The sequence below is a fragment of the Toxorhynchites rutilus genome, chromosome 3, assembly GCF_029784135.1.
Source record: "Toxorhynchites rutilus septentrionalis strain SRP chromosome 3, ASM2978413v1, whole genome shotgun sequence".
In the NCBI taxonomy this organism is placed as follows: Eukaryota; Metazoa; Arthropoda; class Insecta; order Diptera; family Culicidae; genus Toxorhynchites; species Toxorhynchites rutilus.
In genome coordinates this window covers 187,637,640-187,661,466 of record NC_073746.1, presented here as the reverse complement: position 1 = coordinate 187,661,466, position 23,827 = coordinate 187,637,640, and the positions used below count along the sequence as shown (strand labels likewise).

At 40.8% G+C, this 23,827-nt stretch overlaps 1 protein-coding gene across 4 annotated transcripts in view; it reads left to right on the top strand.

The window, feature by feature from the left end:
• Window positions 1-1,693: 1,693 nt before the first annotated feature.
• Window positions 1,694-23,827, top strand: part of LOC129775374 (guanine nucleotide exchange factor subunit Rich) — a 70,947-nt gene continuing 48,813 nt past the window's right edge. Inside the window, exons 1-5 of one of the 4 annotated variants that reach the window (XM_055780058.1) lie at window positions 1,694-1,844; window positions 1,910-2,069; window positions 2,157-2,417; window positions 2,477-2,657; window positions 2,718-2,851. In XM_055780058.1, the coding sequence (XP_055636033.1) occupies window positions 1,938-2,069; window positions 2,157-2,417; window positions 2,477-2,657; window positions 2,718-2,851 (708 nt within the window). In that variant the 5' untranslated portion in view covers window positions 1,694-1,844; window positions 1,910-1,937. Of the gene's footprint in view, window positions 1,845-1,884; window positions 2,070-2,156; window positions 2,418-2,476; window positions 2,658-2,717; window positions 2,852-18,824; window positions 19,290-23,827 lie in introns of those variants that run through there. The other 3 variants (XM_055780056.1, XM_055780057.1, XM_055780059.1) reach the window with 3 other exon arrangements.

Sequence of the window (23,827 nt, the reverse complement as noted above, 5' to 3'; positions counted from 1 at the left end):
GTCCCAATAAATTCATTATAACAAAACGTCTGAGTGATGAAACCATATGCTTGAGAAAAAAATATTAAGGAAACCCGAAGATATATGAAACTTATTCCTTTTTGTAATGTTTTTAATATTCTGGCACTGAGAAGCAGAATATAAATTGATCAATTTTAAAAACGTTTGTTGTTTTTCTCAAAATAAAAACATGTCTTCTCATCTGACATCACTGATCATACCGAGAAAAAGTGACTGAAGTCTCTCCAGTCTACCAAATAAAACATTTCAATGAAACTCGTGTACTGGAATAGGATATTTCTTACTGGAATATGACTGAAACCGAGATGAGACGAGACGAATTGCTTTAGCTTTAGCAGGGGATGATTTTGAGATTCTATTGGGGCATCCTGATTTATTTTTCATATTCTAGCATGTGTCCTGAATTTTTTTAAGAAATTCAATTGCTGCATATGTGATTCATAAGTGCTGGTAGCCAATAGCGGTATGTTAATTTTGCCATTTTGTTCAAACAGAAGTTTGGAATTCACAATGAACCATTAAAAATAATATCTCTCCAACTGTGAACAATCGAACAATAGAAATATTCTTACGTTGTGCATGTGCATCGATAAGATAGGAATACTCATACGCCTAAATTGCTACTGTGTAATATACAACAAAATCATCGTGAGATAAAAATGTACACGAATAAATTCGGCTCTATTACTAATAAAACAGATGGGATGAAAAAAAATGATTCTTAGCATGTTTAGGCCCATTTTTTCCGTTACAATAGAAAAAAGGGAAAAACTTTTTCTTGTTTACATGCATTCGTTCGACGATCTCAAAATATTTTTTGCTTTTTTTCCATTACATGAAAAAAGCAGAGAATAATATTGATGAATTTACGCAAAGCTGAATCCGCTCATGCGACATCTACATAAGAACTCATTACCACAAAATTGAGGGTGTTTGTTTATTTTACGCTCTGAAAAGCAAGATACGGTGGTGATTATTCATTTTATTTCAATTTAGATTCATTTCAGCCATTGAATGTCGTCAGTATATGGTAAGAAATTTGGAGTTTTGTATATTTACGATGGTTTCAACACGCTATTTGACCAAAGTCATATATAATCCTCGAAAATTTTAAGTTTGATAATGCATACCGGTTATTGATAGTATGGATAATTGCGATGAAATCGATATCATATCAAATTGGCTGATTTCACTGATTATGTAGGGGTTGATACGAGAAGAATTTGCAGTATTTTTAGCGCAAAACACCCTATTCATCGTTTACTTAGTTTAAAGTTACAATACTTATAACAAGCCATTCCTCGTAATATGCATAGCACATTGTGAAACGATGATTTTCTAATTTTTTCAGCGTGGAAAGAATACATGAAACCGGGAAATTTGAAGATACATTCTGATTTGTCTAGAAAATTTGAACGAGTTTCATACCAAAAAAAACGAAACATCCTCATTTTACTCGCTGTGCCATCTGATTGTAAATCCAACGTAAATTCGTCAATAGAGGCGAATGAACTGCAGAGTTTAAAGCTTCTCAAAAACAAAGAATCAAAAAAGAGAGTAATATACCTGTTGTATAATTCACTCCGAGCATCCCCTTGTCAGCACACTGAAGAAAACCTACGTTTAAACAGATAAAATGATGACCTTGCCTGTTTGCTGTCAGTGCGTGATGATTGCCAAATGATGTCAACTCAGCAAAGCCTAGGAATTCGTTGTTGATCTGCTATTTTCAATAACATTTAAACAAATGCATGTATTGTGGTGTAAATATTAGTTTGAAAACATGAACACAAACTTTTGATACCGTGCTTATTGTTATAAAGGTAATTTAGTGTACGATGGTGGTTAATAAATGTGGTTTAGATTTTTCGTGTTGATAACAGTCCAGTTGGAGATCTCCGTATATTCAACGCAAAATGTATTTTGCAATTGGGTGGCCACGGGAAATAAACTGCTCGTATAAAAACATTCGTAAAATCGCCTGTGATCGTGTGAAAATACTTTTCACAATTCTCACGGATGATACGCTGGCAATTTGGTACACAAAAGTAAGTTTGATGTCACGATGGAGTTTACAAATTCGATTTGCATCTTCCCCATTGCGTTTTACAATTGGCTGCTTGTTTTCTTTTTAGCCATGCGTTCCGATAGCCGCAAAAATACGTGGCCCTCAATGTTTAGAAAAACATGGACACAATCTAATGGTGGAATGGAAGCCGGATTCCAGTATGTTATTGGTTATTACGAGTAATGGGACGTTGTTTATGTACACTCTGATAGTCAGTGATGCACCAAAGGGAGTGTACAATCAGAATGATCCTCCGTTTTCAAATCTTCGACGGGATAGTGCAGAGCTGTTTCTGAAGGAGACAATTCCTTCACTGAGATTGACATTGGTAACAGAGCGAATTATATGTAGTCTACCGTATTTAAATAAATAATTTCTAACTTTCAGACCCATCAGTTGCCACTTTACGTTCCAATTTCATGCATTTCTTGCATAAACGTTTCGCAAATTATGATTGCTACCAAAAATGGGCGAGTTATACGTTTGAATTGGAATGGGGTTGAAGAACGCGATTATGCTTTGGATTTGAAACGCATACCGTTTAGTATCAACCAACAAGTTAGTTACGGTGAGCATCAGTTTTATGTTCCATTGTTTGCGAAGTTAGTTGTTTTTGGATTGTTTACAGCTGTACCAATATTGGAGAACAACACCTATATTAACTCAATTGATTATTCGCCACTTTTATGTGGCTTCGCAATCACTTTCAACGATGGGAGAGCGGCTTTTCTAACATCAGGAAATACCAAGTTTGATCCCAATGTGAGTACGACTATTTTGCATTTTTCTCATTGATTTGATGTGGTAGGAAATATTATGTTAGTACCCAGCAAACATTAAATCGCATAACAAGCGTATATATAACATCATATGCCCTAAAATGTGGTTGGCATATAATGCGCCTAACTGGCATATGCATGCAAAAGTGGAGGCCATATACATACATGGCAAATGCTTACCGAATTTGTTTGGATGAATATGCAACTTTGACCGGATATAATAGCGATTATGTTGAAATTGAATTGCGATCTAATATGAATATATTCATGAATTGTCAAAGCACCAAATACGACTTTTGCCATACTCATATACGATTTATTACAGACATAGAAAAAAAAACAAATGGCGCAAAATATTTATTATAGCCTCACGAATCGCCATTTTTATATATGAGTATTTATGTTTGTAGAAATAATAATTGTTTTATTGACTTGTGTTGGGAGTGGAATATGAATGTTTAAAATGACACAGATTGATGTTTGGTGAAAACTGCTCGGATGTGGGTTCGAACTCCGGTCGTCTGGATTATCATCCACCTCTCGCGCGGCTATCTGCAATTTAATTTAACAGCGGTTAAAACTTTCGAGTGCATCAGCATTTCATTGACATTTCAATATGATGTAATATGTTCTTTATTAGGATCTTATATCTTTATTAGGATTAGGATTTACTGTTTCATGATTTTCTTCAGCATGCAACACGATTTACTACAGTACTGAATCGATTTGAATTATACGCTTATACGACACACAAACTGCATCAGCGTAATATACGCATACGATGCGGATTAAATATATTTTACGACAATGTACATCATAAAATTGAATTGCGACTTAATTTGATAATCTATATATATAAAAATGGAGTGATGTCTGTCTGTCTGTCTGATTCTTATAGACTCGGAAACTACTGAACCGATCGACATGAAAATTAGTATGTAGGGGTTTTTGGGGCCGGGGAAGGATTTCGTGATATTTTGAGACCCCTCCCCCCTCTCTAAGGGGGGCTGTCATACAAATGAAACACAAATTTCTGCATTACTCGGAAATTAACCAAGCAAACGAAACCAAAGTTGGCATGTGAAAGTTTTAGGGTGCAATAAATGTTTCTATGATGGTTAGACAGTCCTTCCCCCACTCAAAGGGGGGGCTGCCATACAAATGAAACACAAATTTCTGCATTACTCGAGAATTAATCAAGCAAATGAAACCAAATTTGGCATGTGGAGGTTTTAGGATACAATAAATGTTTCTATGGTGTTAAGATACTCCTTCCCCCTCTCTTAGAGGGGGCTGCCGTACAAATGAAACACAAATTTGTGAGCGTTTTGAGACGGGATTGTTGTGGAGATTCGACTACGTGGAGTTGCCTAATAGTTACTGTATGGCCCTTCAACGACTGAAGTGTTTAGAGAGACATATGGAACGAGACCCTCAGATCCTCAAGGAGAATATCCATCGCCAAGTGAAAGAATATGAGGAGAAGGGATATGCGCATCAAGCAACACAAGACGAACTCACGAAGGCCGATCCCAGGCGAACTTGGTACCTTCCTCTAGGTGCTGTCTGTCATCCAAACAAACCAGGTAAAGTTCGGTTGATTTGGGACGCAGCTGCAAAGGTCAATGGGATATCCTTAAACTCCGCTTTGATTTCTGGTCCAGATCTTCTCGTGCCACTTCCTTCTGTGCAATTCCGTTTCCGTCAATATCCTATAGCCGTGAGCGGCGATTTGAGAGAAATGTTTCACCAGGTGAGAGTTATTGAACGAGATCGACCATATCAAAGCTTTATCTTTCGTGACAACGTCGAACAGGAACCCCGAGTGTATTTGATGGACATACTCACATTCGGAGCCACCAGCTCTCCATCGTCTGCACAATTCATCAAGAACCTTAACGCACAAGAGTATGCTGAAAAGTTTCCACGGGCCTCAAAAGCTATTCGAGAGTGCCATTACGTGGACGACTATTTAGATAGTTTTGAATGTATCGATGAAGCAAAAACAACAGTCAGAAAAGTAAAATGTATTCATTGTAAGGGCGGTTTTGAGATGTGAAACTGGGCATCAAACCACCGAGAAATCTTGAATCGTCTGGGAGAATCTCCAAAACAAAGAATCAAAAACCTTTCATTGAACATCGATTCGGAGCGCGTTCTAGGAATGTTGTGGCACACAAAAAATTATGATCTGCGTTTCTCAACGTCGTTTAGAGATGATGTCGCTGTATTGATTAAATCGGGTTCGAGACCAACAAAGCGCCAAGTGTTAAAATGCGTTATGAGTTTGTTCGATCCTCTAGGACTGCTGGCATGTGTACTCGTTCACGGTAAAATTATGATGCAAGATATCTGGCGGAGCGGAATCAAATGAGATGAATGTGTCAACGATAGAATCTTCGAAACTTGGAAGAGGTGGATTGTAATGCTGGCTGGTGTTGATAAGGTTCGTATACCAAGGTGCTATTTTGAGAACGCAGGAACTACTTTGTATGATTCCTTGGAGGCCCATGTTTTGTGGATGCGAGCGAAGTCGGCGTATTCTGCACTAGTTTATTTCCGAATTGTTAATTTGGACGGAACAGCGAAGTGTGTCAGCAAAAACGAAGGTGGCTCCTCTGAAATACGTCTCAATCCAATCTAGTGTTAATGGCGGCGGTTCTTGGAGTTCGACTGCTATCGACTGTACGTGAATATCATACCATTCAGATCAAACGTTGCTATTACTGGTCGGATTCTGAAGTTACATTGGCATGGATCCGATCAGAACATCGCAGATACCGACCATTTGTGGCCTGTCGCATTGGAGAGATTTTATCAACAACAAGCATTGAAGAATGGAGATACGTACCGAGCAGATTAATATGCCATACAAATGAAACACAAATTTCTGCAGAACTCAAAAACTAAGCAAGAAAAAGGAACCAAATTTGGCATATGGAGGTTTTAAGGGGTAAGAAATGTTTTTATGGTGATTCGACTCTCCTCCCCTCTCTTTAAGGGAGGCTGCCATACAAAATAAACGCCAATTTCTGCAAATTTCTTTGTCATATGGAGGTTTTAGAGAGCACGATACGTTTCTATAGTGTTTCTATCGTAGCTTCGAGTGAAAAACGACTTGATTGTTTGACGGTAACTAACGGAATGAAAATTTTATTTTCCTATATTGAGTCATGGCTTACTACACTACAATACTCCTCCTTAAGCAATTAATCCTATGGCTTCACGATTCCGGTTCAGTTTAATGAGGGTTAACGGTTTCGTGAGCCCATCAGCGAGTTGATCTTCACTACTGACGTAATCGATGTTGACCATTTCTCTCTCCAGCGCATCTCGAATATAATGATGCCTGATATCGATATGTTTCGTTCTAGGGTTATATCCGCCAGCTTTACCAACAGCAATGGTACTTTGATTGTCACATAGAATCTTGATAGGGCCAATTTCTTGAAACTGCGAAATCAATCCTCTCCACCACGAGGCTTCCTGAACTGCTGCTGATAGGGCCATGTATTCAGCTTCACATGTTGACAACGCAATCGTAGGCTGCCGCTTACAGCACCAGGAAATCGCCGCACCCTGTAGCTTGAATATGTAACCGCTAGTCGATTTTCTGTCGTCCAAATTTGCTGCCCAGTCCGCATCGCTGTATCCTATGACTTCTTCATTAGCATCCTTCCTGTACGTCAGCTTCACTTTTGCGGTTCCACGGAGGTACCGGAACAGATGCTTTACAGCACTCCAGTGCTGCATTCCTGGATTGGAATTATATCGGCTCAGCTGGTTCACAGCAAATAAAATGTCCGGTCGGGTACATTGGGCCAAATACATCAGACTACCGACTGCTTCCTGATACGAGATGTTGGCCATCTGGTTCGTCTCGCCAGGGGTTTTTGGTGACATCTCCTTGCTCAGCTTGTCAGTCATCGGGGTCTTGACTGGTTTACAGTGTGCCATGTTGAATTTGGCCAGCATTGTTTCAATGTAGGCTTCCTGATCCAACGCAATAGTATCCTCGGTCCGGCTTATCCGAATTCCTAGGCAACTCTTAGCTTCACCCAAGTCCTTCATTCGGAAGTTTTCATTCAGGAACACCTTGACACGCTTGATCCAGTCGTCAATGTTCGAAAAAATCATCACGTCATCGACGTATACTGCCACAAATATCATCTGCTGGCCATCGATATGATAATAAACGCAGGGGTCGTAGTTCGCCTGTGTAAGGCCAAACTTCTTCAGCATCGAGTCCAGCTTGTTGTTCCAGACTCGACTTGATTGCTTGAGTCCGTACAACGCCTTGTTCAAGCAGCACACCAACGAACGATTCTGGGGATTCTCAAACATCGGGGGCTGCTCCATATAGATCACTTCTTCCAGGTCTCCTTGGAGGAAAGCGGTGACGGCGTCCATCTGCTGGATTCGCAAATCGTACCTTGATGCCACCGCGAACAGGTATCGCAGCGAACTGTGGCGAACGACGGGGGAGTACGTTTCGTCATAATCTACCCCCTTTCGCTGCGAAAAACCTTTAATCACCAACCTCGCCTTGTATCTGTTCACATTTCTTCTTGAATCACGCTTAGTCTTGAACACCCATTTGCATTTTATTGCCTTCCTACCTTTTGGTAGTTCTGCCTGGTTCCAGGTACCGTTGCTGATCAGCGCATCGTACTCCTCCTGCATGGCTGTTTTCCATTTCTCGGCATCAGAACGCGACATCGCTTCTTGTGGTGTAACAGGATCACTTGAGATGTCGTTCGCTTCGTCGATTTGCTGAGTCGTCATTCCGCTGAACTGGCTCGATACAATTGGCTTCGCAACTTGCTCATCATCGGGTTGCGCGTCTTGCACGGCATCGGGTTTTTTTGATTGCACGACATCGGGTTGGGTTATCTGTGAAGAGTGGGGACGGAGCAAGCCTTTGGTCGAAACTACAAATTGATCATACTTGCCTGGAAGATGGTGCTCCCGACCGCTTCGCCTCAACGCCAGTGACCCAGACGGATATGAAACTTGGCGCGGAGGGAGCACAGTCACATCAATCATGGTATCTGTCGAGCTACTGCTAATGTTGCTTAATGCTTCTTCATATTCGTCGTCTTCGAAGTCGCTCTCGGTAACAGCCGGGACTGCTTCAGCCGCTGCACTCGTCCCTTCCGTAACTTCTGGCGATAACGACACATAATCCTCGACATCCAGCCTAACCATCGTACGAGTACTTCCTCTATTCACTTCTGATTCACGACCATGCATTGTCCCTTCGTTGATGAATCGAACATCCCGGCTCTTGACGATCTTCCTAGTCTTCAGATCGAATAGACGGTAACCCTTGGTGTCTTCATCAAATCCAATCAGGATGCTAGCTTCCGATTTCTCATCCCACTTGCGTCGTTTCGGTTTCGCAACATGAACCATGGCTTGGGTTCCGAAGATCCTGATGTGCGATAATTCCGGTTTCTTTCCGCTCCAAAGCTCCTCAGGTGTGATATTGTGACCTCGCGTTGGTGAACGATTCAGGAGGTACACTGCCGTCGACACAGCTTCTGCCCAGAAAGATTTCTCCAGTCTTGCTTCGAAAAGCATACACCTCGCACGTTCGACGATTGACCGATTCGCTCTCTCAGCTAGTCCATTCTGTTCCGGAGTATAGCTATTCGTGGTTTGATGACGAATTCCGAACTTCGCTAAATATTCAGAAAACTTCTGGTTGGTGTACTCCAATCCATTGTCGGTCCGGATAATCTTCAACTTGTGTCCAGTTTGCCGCTCAGCCATCACGTGGAATCTCCGAAACATATCCAGAACTTCGCCCTCCGACTTCGATCGCAAAAAATATACAAACATCCGTCTGGACTTGTCATCCACAAACACGATGTAATACCTGCTTCCTCCGATCGATTTGACCTCCATCGGGCCGCAGATGTCAGAATGAACAACCTCCAACAGCTCCGATGCACGGGAACCTTTCTTATTGAATGGATGACGGCTATGCTTTCCCATCGCACAAACACTGCAATCATTCCCAGCCTTGTTGCTCAGTAGCACGCCATCAACCAGTCCATCCGCATGTTTCTTCAGTCCCGCCGAGTTCAGGTGACCCATCCGTCGATGCCAGATATCCATAGATGCTGTTGCGACGCACGCTAATGCCGTTCCACCATTATGTTGATCCAACTGGAACATGTCATTAGTGTGGCTGCCTGTTGCCACGACATCGCCACTCGCGTTCAGCACCCTACAACCTTCATTGTCGAAAATCATACTGTACCCGTTCTTTACAATTTTGTTGACAGAAAGGAGGTTCACAGATAGCTGCGGAATATACCGCACGTCGTTGACTTGAAGACTAGTGCTTCTGTCACGGCAGCTCGGTCGCAAAATGGTTTTGCCGATTGCTTCGATGCTCATCTCAGCCTTGTTCGCTGCAACTACGCTACCATTCGATGGCTTCAACTCCTTCAATAGTACCTTGTTATGAGTCATGTGAACCGTTGCTCCGGAATCGAAAAACCAATCGGTGTTGCTATTGGACTCGATCGATGACAAGACGACACAGAAAGCTTCTTCCTTCTTGCTCCTGCAATCCTTTGCGATGTGCCCGAATTTCTTGCATTTCCTGCATTTCGGACCCTTTGATTCCGTCTTCGGTTGATTGGCCGGTCTCTGCTGCTTGTTGAATCCTCCACGCTTACCTCTTGCCAGTAGTGCCGCATCCGACATTGGTACCTGCAGCTCTTGCAGTAGCTTTGTCTTGATCGCATCTCCTGTTACAGGGGTTCCAGAGTTTTCCAGAGCCATAATCATTGGTCTGTACTCGTCAGGAAGACCACACAGCAGCAACGCGCCAATCCACTCATCCGAAATTTTGAATCCAATCCCGTTGAGTTGGTGAGCCGTCGAAATCACTTCGTTGACGTATTCAGACATCGACGCACAGCTTCCCAGGTCTGTCTTCACTAGTTTCCGCAGAAGTCCTACTCGCCTAGTGAGTCCGGAGTCTTCAAACGCTTTCTCCAGATTATCCCAGACTTGCTTTGCAGTCGTCGCTTCCTCTACATGAACGTAATTTGTTGGTTCCAACAGAAGAATAATCTTCGCTCTCGCTTTTCGATTCTTGACAGGGTCGATAGCTTTGAAAGTTCCATCCTCGTTCTTCTCGGGCTTGACGGCCTCCCAGAGGTCTTCAAGTTCGAGGTAAGTCTTGACGGCGAACTTCCATGTCGCCCAATTTTCCCGTCCGTACAATCGCTCGATTCCAGGTAGGCTTGAAACAGCATGTGATCTCGAATCTTGATTTCCCAAACTTCCAGTTCTGGAACTTGACGTAGCCATTTCGAATCTTCAAAGCATCAGAAAAAAAACAGCGATGAATAGGCCCATAACCTATTGTAGCTTCGAGTGAAAAACGACTTGATTGTTTGACGGTAACTAACGGAATGAAAATTTTATTTTCCTATATTGAGTCATGGCTTACTACACTACAATAGTTTCGACGGTTCTCCCCCCACTCCAAGAGGGGGAGGTCACATAACTCGAGAAGTGAGCAATCAAACAGAGCCAAATTTGGCATATGGATGTTTAATGGGGGAAGAAATGGTAGAAATGAAGATTTGGTAATTATTTGTGTATTTCGTATTTATATGCTCTATAACTATTCTTTTTTGGATTTCTGTGGGTGTTCTGTTTTTTGAAATATTCGAGATTTCTGAAATAATTTCTAATTTGTTTGATGGATGGTATGGTATTTTTCGAGCCAGTTGTAAAAGATGATGATTATTTAATCCTGTTATTTATTCTAGAAATGTGCAATGTTTGCTGATTAATAAATTACTTTGTGCATTCTTTCAATGCTAAAAAATCTGCTCTTTCCTTCAAGGGAAGCTCACCTGTTTCTGCAAAAATAACGTGATTGGGAGTTGATTTCATGTATCTCATTGATATTCTGCTATACATGTGTTGTATCGTTTCAAGTGTCGTGAAATTGTTTGTAAACGTGAAAGCGACTATTGTTTATCCGTAATCAATAAGTGATTGAATTACGGGTTTTGAGACACGTAGCATGGTGGTTGGATGAGCTCCATTTTTTTTTCTCCACTAAAATTTTTAATATATTAGGCTGTCAAAAAAGTCCTGCAGTATTTCCGCGAGGTGTCGTTGTAAGCGCGTAGTTCTAGTTGTATTCATTGTATCGAGTCATACTATAATATAGTCCTTAACAGTGTTTTGTTTGGTTAAGTCGTTCGTGAGTTATAGTGTCGCAAATATGGAGCAAAATAAAGAGAAAATCCGACATATTTTACAGTACTACTATGACAAAGGCGTGTCGGGCACACGTACAGAGCATCGAAGACTGCGACATACCAATTATGAGAACACTTGTAATACTAACCTCGAGTCAACCGCGAGTAATCGGTTACATATTACTAACATAGTCTAAGCAAACATTGTCAAAATATTGAACTCCCGGCCCCGTTAGGCTGACGCCATATGAGCCTTAATAAAATATATATTTTGGAAAAAAAAAGGCAAAAATGCATCTCAAGCTGCCAATAAAATTTGTGCAGTTTATGGACCCGATACAGTTTCCATTTCCACCACACAACGATGGTTTCAACGTTTCCGTTCTAGTGTAGAGGTCGTCGAAGATGCGCCACGCTCCGGAAGGCCTGTCGCCGAAAAGTACGACAAAATCGCTGAATTAGCCGAGAAAGACCGGCATAGTAGCAGCCGTAGCATCGGCCAAGAGCTGGGGATAAGTCATCAAACCGTTATTAACCATTTGAAGAAGCTTGGATTCACAAAGAAGCTCTATGTATGGGTGCCACACACGTTGACGCAAAAAAACATCTTTGACCGTATCGACGCATGTGAATCGCTGCTGAATCGTAACAAAATCGACCCGTTTCTGAAGCGGATGGTGACTGGCGATGAAAAGTGGGTCACTTACGACAACGTGAAGCGCAAACGGTCGTGGTCGAAGCCCGCTGAAGCGGCTCAGACGGTGGCCAAGCCCTCATTAACGGCCAGAAGGTTCTGCTGTGTGTTTGGTGGGATTGTCAAGGAATAATCTATTATGAGCCGCTTCCCTATGGCCAAACGCTCAATTCGGACCTGTACTGCCAACAACTGGACCGCTTGAAGGTAGCACTCATGAAGAAGAGGCCATCTTTGATAAACAGAGGCCGCATTGTCTTCCATCAGGACAACGCCAGGCCACACACTTCCTTTGGTGACGCGCCAGAAGCTTCGGGAGCTCGGATGGGAGTTTCTTTTGCATCCGCCGTATAGTCCGGACCTTGCACCAAGTGACTACCACCTGTCCATGGCGAACGAGCTAGGTAGTCAGAAGTTAGCCACAAAAGAGGCCTGTGAAAATTGGCTATCCGAGTTTCTTGCCAATAAGGAAGCGAGCTTCTATAACAGGGGTATTATGAAGATGGCATCTCGTTGGGAACAAGTCATCGAACAAAACGGCGCATATTTGACCTAAAACAGATGATTGTAACTAATTTTATGAACAAATGAAAATTCAAAAAAAATACCGCAGGACTTTTTTGACAGCCTAATATTTATTTTTCTTCTAGCTTTGGATGCTGTGATATCTATGGGGGTTTTAAATTTGAGTTTGTGATTTAAGTAAATACCCAGGAATTTATGGTATGGTTTAACATTAATAGGGTGATTATTCAATTGCAGGTTTGTAGCAGCGTGATATTTGATATTTGTTAGTGAATTTCACCGATGCAGTTTTATTCACATTCACATTAATGCATCTCGAATACCGCGTTAACCGCGTTGACTTGCATATTCAATTCATTGAGGATGTTCGCAATATAATCTAAAAAGCGGTTCATTGTAATAGCGGCTTCTTCAATATTTTTAGTCATAAGGACTGCTGTGAAATCGTTTGCAAATTGAAAGATAATTCTGTTTTCAACGGTTTTATTTAGCTAGCCCTGTAATTTGTATGTCTGTATGTTTGTAGGTTTGTATGTTGTAACATGTTTGTCTGTAGCGCTTTACCACATTGATAGAAATTTGTTGCTTCCTGTTGACCGATCGATCTGAAATTTGAAGCACACCTATATCTCTGCAGTCATTATAAAACTGCGTATTTAATAATTTTAAAAATCCAAGATGGCGGCCACTACAAAATGGCGGATTACATATTTTCTCAAAACCCCATCAGTATGAGTATCAAATGAAAGGGCTTGACTAGTAGACCACAGTTATTCGTGAGTAATGCAAGTCCAAAATGGCCGCCATCACAAAATGGCGTATTACATATTTTCTTAAAACCCATCAATATGGGTTTTGCCCAAACTCCATCAATAAGGGTATCAAATGAAAGGGGTTGACTAGCAGTTATTATTGCGTAACGTATGTCGTTACTTAATGTGACATAGAGGGGAGGGGCGTTTATAAATTCGTTTATTTTTACAGGCTCAGTTACATAAGTTTAAAGGAGCCGAAATCTTAAATATATTTTTAAAACTATATATATGAACAATTTTCTTAAATTTATGGTTAGTGATGTGGGAAACCGATTACTCGCGGTGGACTCGAGATTAAAAGGGTGACATATTTTTCTCAGGAAAAGGATGGGGTATAAGGAAATTATTACAATGTTGATAATCACACACACTCAATTCTTAAATCTATTCGTACATCTGTTGTGAATTTACATTTCATTCTCCTGTTTAGAGCAAGCGGACCAATTACTCACAAAGGAAGAAATGGAGGGTATAAGGATATAAGGATAATCACACACGAACATCGATAGATTTAAGGAAAACATATATTTGGGACATAAAATCAAGGTCTAACCGAGCCAACACATCTCTCACCGGCACATTGGGTTGCCTTCCTCTAGCCCGAAGGGAGTTCTCTAAATTCGATCTGGCAACAAGATACACCTCACACGACCAAACAACGTGTTCGATGTCGTGGTAACCTCGGCCACAAACGCAGATATTGCTGCCGGCCAGATTGAAACGAAAGAGTAGCGCGTCTAACGAACAGTGATTGGACATGAGTCGGGAGAAGGTGCGAATAAAGTCCCGACTCAAGTCCAGACTTTTGAACCATGGTTTGAGGCTAACCTTAGGGATAATCGAGTGAAGCCACCGGCCCAATTCATCTTCGTTCCATTTGCGTTGCCAGTTAGCGATGGTATTTTTACGGACTAAAGAGTAAAATTCATTGAAGGCGATTTGACGCTGATAAATATCGCCTTCAATCGCACCTACCTTTGCTAATGAGTCAGCCCTCTCATTACCCGGAATTGAGCAATGAGAAGGGACCCACACAAAGGTAATGACATAACAGCGTCTGGATAAAGCACTCAAAATTTTTCGTATTCTCTCAAGGAAGTACGGCGAGTGCTTTTCCGGCCTCACTGAACGGATAGCTTCGACAGAGCTAAGACTATCCGTTACAATGTAATAGTGGTCAACAGGTCGTGAGGCGACGCTGTCCAGCGCCCAATGAATTGCTGCCAATTCAGCAATATACACTGAGCAAGGATTCTGAAGACTGTGTGAGGTGCTAAAAAATTCGTTGAAAGGAAACAAACACGGTTGGGAATATACGAAGAAGGATCAACCTGCATGGAGATGAATTCATGAATCCGGAGTGAAAATTTAGCTCGATCAGCCGCTCAAAATTTCCGATCACCAATGGGTTCATGACCTTACACCGGATGAAGAACCGAACAGATAATAAATTGAAGCGATCTTTTAGTGGGAGTAAGCCTGCCAAAACCTCGAGACTCATGGTATGCGTTGAGGGCATACATCCCAACGCAATACGGAGACAAAGATACTGAATTCGCTCGAGTTTAATTAAGTGTGTTTTGGCAGCTGATTGAAAACAGAAACTGCCATACTCCATCACTGAGAGAATAGTTGTTCTATACAACATTATAAGATCTTCGGGATGGGCTCCCCACCAGGTGCCGGTAATTGTACGGAGAAAATTTATTCTTTGTTGGCATTTTTTACTCAGATACCTAATATGGGCCCCCCAAGTACATTTGGAGTCGAACCAGACCCCAAGATACTTGAATGACAGCATGAGTGATCGGTTTACCCAAAAGTTGAAGCTTTGGTTTTGCTGGTCTATGCTTCCTAGAAAAAACCACCATCTCTGTTTTCTCCGTAGAGAATTCGATCCCTAGCCCAATGGCCCAGGTTGAAAAATTGTTCAAAGTATCTTGTAAGGGTTCTTGTAGGTCGGATTCTGTTGATCCTACGACAGAGACCACTCCATCATCTGCAAGTTGTCTTAGGCTGCAATTTTGTGTAAGGCAATTGTCGATGTCGCTTACATAGAAGTTGTACAAAAGGGGGCTTAAACATGAGCCCTGGGGGAGGCCCATGTAAGAGACCCGACTTACTGCCGAATCTCCGTGAGAAAAGTTCAAATGCTTCTCACAAAGCAAGTTATATAACATATTATTCAATAGAGGCGGCAGACCCCGAGAGTGTAATTTGTCTGTCAAAACCTCTATTGAAACAGAATCAAAGGCCCCCTTTATGTCCAAGAATACTGAAGCCATTTGTTTTTTTCCGGCGTAAGCCATTTGAATTTCTGAAGAAAGCAACGCAAGACAATCATTCGTCCCCTTGCCCCTGCGGAACCCATATTGTGTATCTGAGAGTAGGCCATTCGTTTGAACCCATCGATCAAGGCGAAACAAGATGATTTTCTCCAACAATTTCCGTATACAAGACAGCATTGCTATTGGGCGGTACGAATTGAAGTCGGACGCGGGTTTTCCGGGTTTTTGAATAGCTATAACTCGTACTTGTCTCCAATCATCTGGAACAATATTATTCTCCAGAAACCGATTGAATAAATTCAACAAGCGATGTTTCGCCACATCAGGGAGGTTTTTCAGCAAGTTGAACTTAATTCTATCCGATCCCGGAGCAGAATTGTTACATGAAAGGAGAGCAAGAGAGAATTCTACCATCGAAAACTTGGAATCAAGATCGCACCTATCTTGTGGTATATCTCGAACAATTTTTTGCACAGGAGCGGAATCAGGACAAACCTTCCGTGCAAAATTAAAAATCCATCGATGTGAATATTCCTCGCTTTCATTTGTTGAAGAGCGATTTCTCATGTTTCGAGCTACTTTCCATAATTTTTTCATTGACGTTTCTCGTGACAAACCTCCCACGAAATTTCGCCAATAAGCACGATTTTTCCCTTTGATCAAGTTTTTAAATTGATTTTCAAGGTCCAAATACGATTGAAAATTTTCAATGGTTCCACGTTTCCGAAAAGCTTTGAATGCGTTCGATTTATCCTGATAAAGCTTGGAACATTGGCTATCCCACCATGGATTGGGAGGCCTTCGACGAATAGTGGAGCCTGGGATGGGTTTCGTTTGAGCGCGAACCGCGCTGTCATAGATCAAACGAGAAAGGAAGTTATACTCCTCCAATGGAGGTAAACCATCTCTGGAATTGATGGCTAGAGCAATCGCGTCCGCATATTTTTTCCAGTCAATGTGTCTTGTGAGGTCGTATGCCATGTTTATTGATTCAGAAGAATTCAACCCATTGGTGATAGAAATTTTGATTGGCAAGTGGTCACTACCGTTGGGATCCTGGATTACATTCCACTTGCAATCTAACGATAGTGAATTCGAGCAAAGCGAGAGGTCAAGAGCACTTGGGTTAGCAGAAGGTTTAGGTACACGTGTTGTTTCCCCAGTGTTCAAAAGTGTCATATTGAAGCTGTTACAAAGATCATATATCAACAGTGAACGATTGTCGTCGTACTGTTCCCCCCAGGCAGTTCCGTGAGAGTTGAAGTCTCCCAAGATCAATCGTGGCTCAGGAAGGGGTGAGCACATGTCAACAAGTTGCTTGCGGCTAACCGCAGCTCTCGGAGGCCAATACAAGCTGACAATACAGAGGTATTTTCCTCTGATGTTTGCATGACAAGCAACAGCTTCAATCCCTCCAATAGGTGGAAGGTCAATTCTAAAAAATGAGTGACACTTATTGATCCCCAATAGTACCCCTCCGTATCTGTCATCGCGGTCCAAGCGTATTATATTAAAATCGTGGAAAGAGAGATCATTGTGAGAAGAGAGCCAGGTTTCGGATAGAGCAAAAACACCACAATTGAACTTATGAATTAAAAATTTGAATGTATCCAATTTAGGGATAAGACTACGACAATTCCACGGTAAAACAGTGATATCTCCGACCTCTCTATTTGAATTAGACATCAAGAGAGATAATCATTGCAAGGAGGGGCCATGTTTGCATCAATTGTTGCAAAATTGTCTTTAATACTGGAAGCATTGATATGACAATGGTTCTGATGGAGTCGGAAACATTAAAGCATGTGAAGATTTGAGCCACAAGGTCAGTCAACTTTATAAATCCCGATTGGGAAGTTGAACTTGACGGTAAAATAGGGACAGTTGGGGTTTTTGATGTCCCTTCGAGTGCTGGGTCGTTCGAAGGTGAATTATTCCCACGGAAGCCAGGAGGAACCTGATTTTGCTTATCCGCTGCACTCGATTTTTTAGGCATGCTAACAGAGGGTATAACCGGAGGGGCTTGTCCTTGAACTTTGGGAGTGGTCACATTTTTGCGCCGGGGATTCCCTTGGAAGATGTACGGTGTGCCCTCGTTAGCTGTATCCGCTTCCATTTCGTCAACTGGCAGCGAAGCGAAGACATTGTTTGCGGTTAAAGGTTGTTGCTGTTGGGCCAATGGAGAAGCGCCCTTCAAAATTTCCGCAAAAGTGCGCTTCGAGCGTTCCTTTAAAGAGCGCTTCTGCTTCTCCCAGCGACTCTTGTAAGTTTCACAAGCCGAGAGCACGTGTGGAGTTCCTCCGCAATATGGATACTTTTGCTCAATCGCACTGCAGGATTTGTCCACATGTTGCTCTCCGCAAGTGGCACAGCGCTCCTTGTTGGCGCAGTAAGCTGCTGTGTGACCAACTGACTTGCATTTCAGGCAAGTCATGGGCTTTGGCACGAAGAGTCGCAGCGGTAGCCTCAATTTGTCCACCATAACGTAGTCAGGGAGGGCGGAGCCAGCAAAAGTGACTCTAAACGAGTCGGACGGCGTAAATTTCAATTCTTTCCCTTCCTGGGAGACTTTGCCGAGTTGTCGGCATTCTAAGATTTTAACCTTAATCAAAGGCAGCTTTTTAAATCTGCCATCTCCTTCCATAATTGATTTGCACGTCAGACCCGTTTCGGTTATCACCCCCGAGATTTCTACGTCATGGGAAGGCACGTAGACACGATATTCCAGGGTAAACCTCTGGTCGACGACAATACCGTTTGCGTCTTTCCGATCAGCCACGACAACACGCAGTTTGGTCGGTCTAACATTCGTAATTTCTGTCACGGAGGAGTATCTTGCCAGATCTTTCATGATCTGAATAACATTAAGTGCTTTTCCGTTTGGCTTAGGCCTGAAGAAAACAACCCACGGACCAGTTCCAGGTGCATCTTCAGGATAGACCTTGACACGTGGAGAGAAGACAACAGGAGGAGAAGGAGATGACGAGGATTGAAGGGGATCGGGGACAACAGGATGGGGAGGCGAAATCTGAGCTGGGGTAGGAGCGAGGGGGGTTGGAGAGGAGATATTTGCAGGTTTTTTAGAGGGGGGCTTGCTAGAGTTAGCAGACTCGTCCCCGGACGAAACATCCTCTGATGTAGGAACGCGTTTAAGTGTCTTCGCTGTTCCTTTATTAGTTTTTTCAACCAGAGGGGAGTCATCATCAGAGATCTCTTTATCTGGAGATCCTCCCCCTCCTTCTGCCATTCTGTAATTGGTACTTATAATCTATTATTTTGTTTTAATAATAATAATAATTAAAAAAAAAATGAAAAAAAAATAAATCTTATATCTTATTTATTTCTATTCACCACAATGCACCCCAGTGCTGATGAACTGGCAACCGCTGCTTGCTTCTCAATCGGAGCGCTTGAGCGCTCGGCACTATCACACACCACTAAGAAGTGATGCTCTCCTTCACACTGCTGTAAGTGAGCAGCGAATCGCGCTGGTATTGTGTGCGTGCAACTGAGCACCGATGTCCGACTTCGATTGCGATGGCGACAAATCGGCGAAAACTGAAAGCCGGCTGGCCTTGCCAGGCTTTGATGATTCTGCTTTTCTCACTAATTCCGAGTTCACACTGCGTTTTACGATATCTCGAACAGTTCGAAAACGCGCGAAAAAAGCACACCCGGGCGATAAAAAAAATAACAGCCAACGGTAACCGAAAACAATGCTTTAACGGAGACGCTCACAGCACATGACCGGTTACTCGAAGCTTATGCCGAAGAATGAGGGCTCGTGTTGTAATGGGCCAAACCGCGGTTAATAGGCAAGACCGATTAATGCATCTCGAATACCGCGTTAATCTTTCAGGTAATTATTTTTCATAGTTGCTAAACATAAGCTTATTCCATCGGTTATCACAGGTGCAAAAAGAAGCTAGGGCACTTTGGTCATTCTGAATCAGTTGGATACAGTGATCCAACGTACGTTGCAATTTGATCAAGAAGGCACTGTTCTTCAAATGCATAGGCTCGATTTTAGAAATAGTTAGCGAGCCCCCTGAATTCGAAATTATTCGATATCAAAGATTTATTAACCCAGTAGTCATAATTAATGTGGATGGAGGACCAGACGAGAACACTCGTTTTAAAAATGTAATAGATATATTCATCGTTTTAATCAATTTTATTTTAATCAATAATCTTGGCGCAATATTCTTTGTTGCAATTGGTCCAGAACGCATGGCTTTCAACCGAGTTGAACGTCGGAAGGCTCTTCTTTCTAGGAGTTAGAAGGAATAATACTTCCGCATGATAATTATTGATCTCACTTGAAATGAAAACTTGATGGATGAAAACCTCAAAACAAGGGATCGAAAACTGGAGGCGAAACATTTTGAGTATGCAGCGAAATCGTTAGATGATCTGTGGAACAACCTAGCAATCGATGGATATCTCGTTAAAGCCGAATATATTAAGCCCGAAAACTCCCAAATTGAGTAAGCGGAATTTGTAGGATATTCAGAAGATTTTCCTCGTCACGTGAGTACATCCCAGTACTCTTTGCAAGCAGTCGAGCGACAGAAACAGCTGCGTTGGAACAAGGAGTAGTCACTGTTGGAATTTATACAAAATTGTTTAGTCCCGATGGAAATCAAATATGGCTCAATCTGACCATTCCCGATTATATCTGTTATTCTGTCCCTCACACACACATACAAGATTAGGCATCTCAATGTGAATACAGCGCAGATGAGTTGATCTGAAACAGGACCCATCGGTAGAATGACAGACAGCATAAAAAATCAGACGTGCGTGAATTTCAAATTTAGTCAAATATATAGGGTAAGATGGCCCTGATCAGACCTCCTAAATTGCAAATGCCTTCCCCCAATTGATGTTAAGCACATAAGGTAACGTGTCAAATAACTACGAAGCAAACACAGAGAGCTGGTTCAGGACCACCATATATTTTTTTCAATTAACGGTATCCTGGTTACTTCAAGCATCAGGTAAATTCAATCTATATAGCTTGTCTTGAAGAGCAGACCATAAGCAATCGAAATAGTCTAGTATTGTAATGTTTCATCGTATGAAAGAACATTTAACTCATTCTCCGTACTGGTCAAAAATCTATCTTTCTCTTTTTAAGCATTCAAAACACGGAATGTCACTAAAACGCTGGAATAAAGGGAGCAAGAAAATGGCCATCATACGTTAAAGTGCTCAGTTTTATGACACCTTTTGTTGAGCAGTGACAAATCTCGATGCTCGATTCAGTCTCGAACTTCTGAAAACGAACAGTTATTTTTGTATAAATCAACATCAATTTATACCAGTCCCTGTTACTCTCAGTCAAACACTAGATTGAAAGTCCAATCCCAACATATGTAAGCATTGATTTTCTTTCTCTGTTTGTTAGAAATTCTAGAAATTCTATGTCAAACTTCATTCGAATAATCTTTGATTCAGGCCTGGACAGATTTTCTACGTTGATATTTTCATTATTTAATAAAATCTGAAATGTAATGAAAATTTTTCAAACGACTTTGATTTTGCGTTACGTAACATGAGGGGCGGAGGGTATATTTTGCGTAACTTATTGTTATACAGGGGCGGAAAGGGGTCAAAAAACCGCATTTTTAGCGTTATGTAATTTGTGCACGACGCCTTATTTATGAAAAATTCAAATCCAAAATGGCCGCCACAACAAAATGGCGGATTACATTTTTTCTTTAAGGTGAAGGTGGAAGCTAGCCACAAATTGCTGCCACAATGGCGCTCATTTCTTTCATCTCCCTCCCTCACCCCTCGCCCGAAAATCAATCATTTTGCGAAACAGTGTGAAGAAAATGATTGTTTTCGCACACTTCCCATCAAGTAATATCAACCAAACTCTAATCGATTACTCACAAGATATTTTCATCTGCTGTCGCAAAAACTCGAGCTATTGCTTTGAAAGTTCAATTTTCATTTTCCAATTTACGGCAATGGTTTTGTTTGTATTGGTGAAAACATCGTTATTTTTTCAACACTGATGCCAGACAACATCATCGAAACAGATATAAAAACCACTCAATAAAATGTTATTCCTGAGTTATAGCGTTTCTTGTCATGAAAATCAATAGAATAAAATTGTGTTGATATCAATACAATTATTATTTTTACGTTTAATGGGTCTATAATGTAAGTTTTAGCAACTTTAACATTGGGTAAGAACCTTGTATTGCAGAGCTCGGAACACTGCCACGGCTGCCTATGCTTTCAAAAACAATTTTCAAAATCAATATGGGTATCGAGTAAAGGGGCTTGGCCAGTAGATCACAGCTATTTATGGAAAATTCAAATTCAAGATGGTCGCTGTAACAAAACATTACTTTTTTAAACAGTTTCATTCAACTTGACCTGTTTGTATGTAAGTTTGTATGTATATAGGGTTGTCCCACATTAATAAAAAATTGACCCCGTTCCTTTTGACTTATTGATCTGAAATTTGGAACACACCTTTCTCTCTGCCGTCATTATAATACTGTGTATTCCATTATCTTGAAAAATACGAATTGGCCGCCGGTAAAAAATGGCTGAATGACTTGACTTGGAGAACACACTACATTATGAACAATATAAATTCAAAAAGGTGTATGTATTTTTTTGTAATTCTCTCAATATCGGTATCGAATGAAATGATTTGTCTAATAGAATGCAGTACATCATCAACATATTCCGAAGAAAATTAGGTAAAAAAAAATTAATGGTTTTGTTGTACAGAAGTATACTAATCATACAGATAATGTACTAAAAACTAGAAAATAAAAAAAATTTTTTAAGTTAATCGGTTTGATGAACTAAAAGCTAGAAAATAATTAGGCAAGTAGCAGCTAGTAGTTATCACATCCCTTCCTTCATTAATCTAGGGCAATGATGAGACTAAAATAAAATCGTGGGGCACGTCGGATTTCCATTATCCACAGTTAGTTGTTTCATCATTTGCCTCATCATAGTGATTACAGATTACAATTTTTTCGGTTTAAATACAGATTTTTTAAAATAACGTTGCAATAATGGTTTGAGGTTAATAATTTTTGTTCCATCTCATCTATTTTATTCATATAGCGTTATAATAAATGAATAACATCGTTCATCTTTTCTTACTAAAGCACAGAGAATGTAAATTCCAAAAGTGCACTCATACTGTTGTTAAAATTAATTTCCTTTGAAAATTTATTGTTCAAATGAATTAAAAATCAAAGCGAGAAGAAGCGATTAAATCAGTTCAGGAAATATTGAAGCTCGAACCATTGATAATGCTGAATCGCCCGGAATCCTAGAGAGATTTAACTACGACCGAAATCTTATTTTACTGTTTTTTAAACTGCGTTTTGCTATTAATTGTTGAATTTAATAAAAGAAACTGAAACACCTGAATTAACTCATATTAATTCGGAACACTTTATCTTACTTTCTTGAGTTATATATGCCAAGAATAATACATCAAAGCTGATGTTCCAGGACCAAACTATGGAGATTTAGAAAAGCATCTGAAGATATCTCCGTAGATGTTGAAGATGTATAAATAGAAGCTTCTAAACTGGACGAGAACAAAACAATAGATTTTAGGAGCATCTGCTGAACCATCAAATGGTTGGACGACTTTTGAAAAAAATAGAATTTTGAATGAAAACTGTTCAGTCCGTCAAAAGCACTGAATAGAGAAAGAGAGAGGAAAAAAACATGAATCGTTAGTCCCCATCCCTTTTCCTGTTCTGGTGCAACCAGGGTTGCCAACTATAATTTCAAAAAATCAGGGAGAATGAAAATAAAAATCAGGATAAATCAGGATAGTTCATATTCGGTTGTCCGAAAAGTTAATCTCGATTTTGGAAAAACAAAAACATCATTTCCAATCAGCTTATTATAACATAATTTTATATCCATAGTTCTGTTTCTCAATCTTTCGCCATCTTTCTTTTCGCTTAAATATTCCATCCTCCCAAAAAATGTTAGATTCCTCGTCGAAAACTGCTGCGAGCCATACATGTGAGAAACAGGTTGCTTGGTAGTAGCTCATAATACAGAATCCATTCTAAATCCCACCAGAAATAGAGTATATCTTCCTTCTGGCGAAGACCGGATAAGTAAAAGAATTAATAAGCATGGTACATATCCTCGCATAAGCGGAAATGCTAGTGTTTTACCTGACTTTTTGATCGTTTATATTTTTTTTTCTGAAAAACCTACAGCATCACTACAGCCAATTGCAGAGAAATGAATATTCAAATATTCACTGAATTCATCATCTATGCTTTGGAATGAATCTTCACTCAACAAATGAGGAAAGCATTTCAGCAGTGGAAGACTTGTTGAATTTTTTCTAATTTTTTGGTATTTAGTACGGTTATAGATATATTT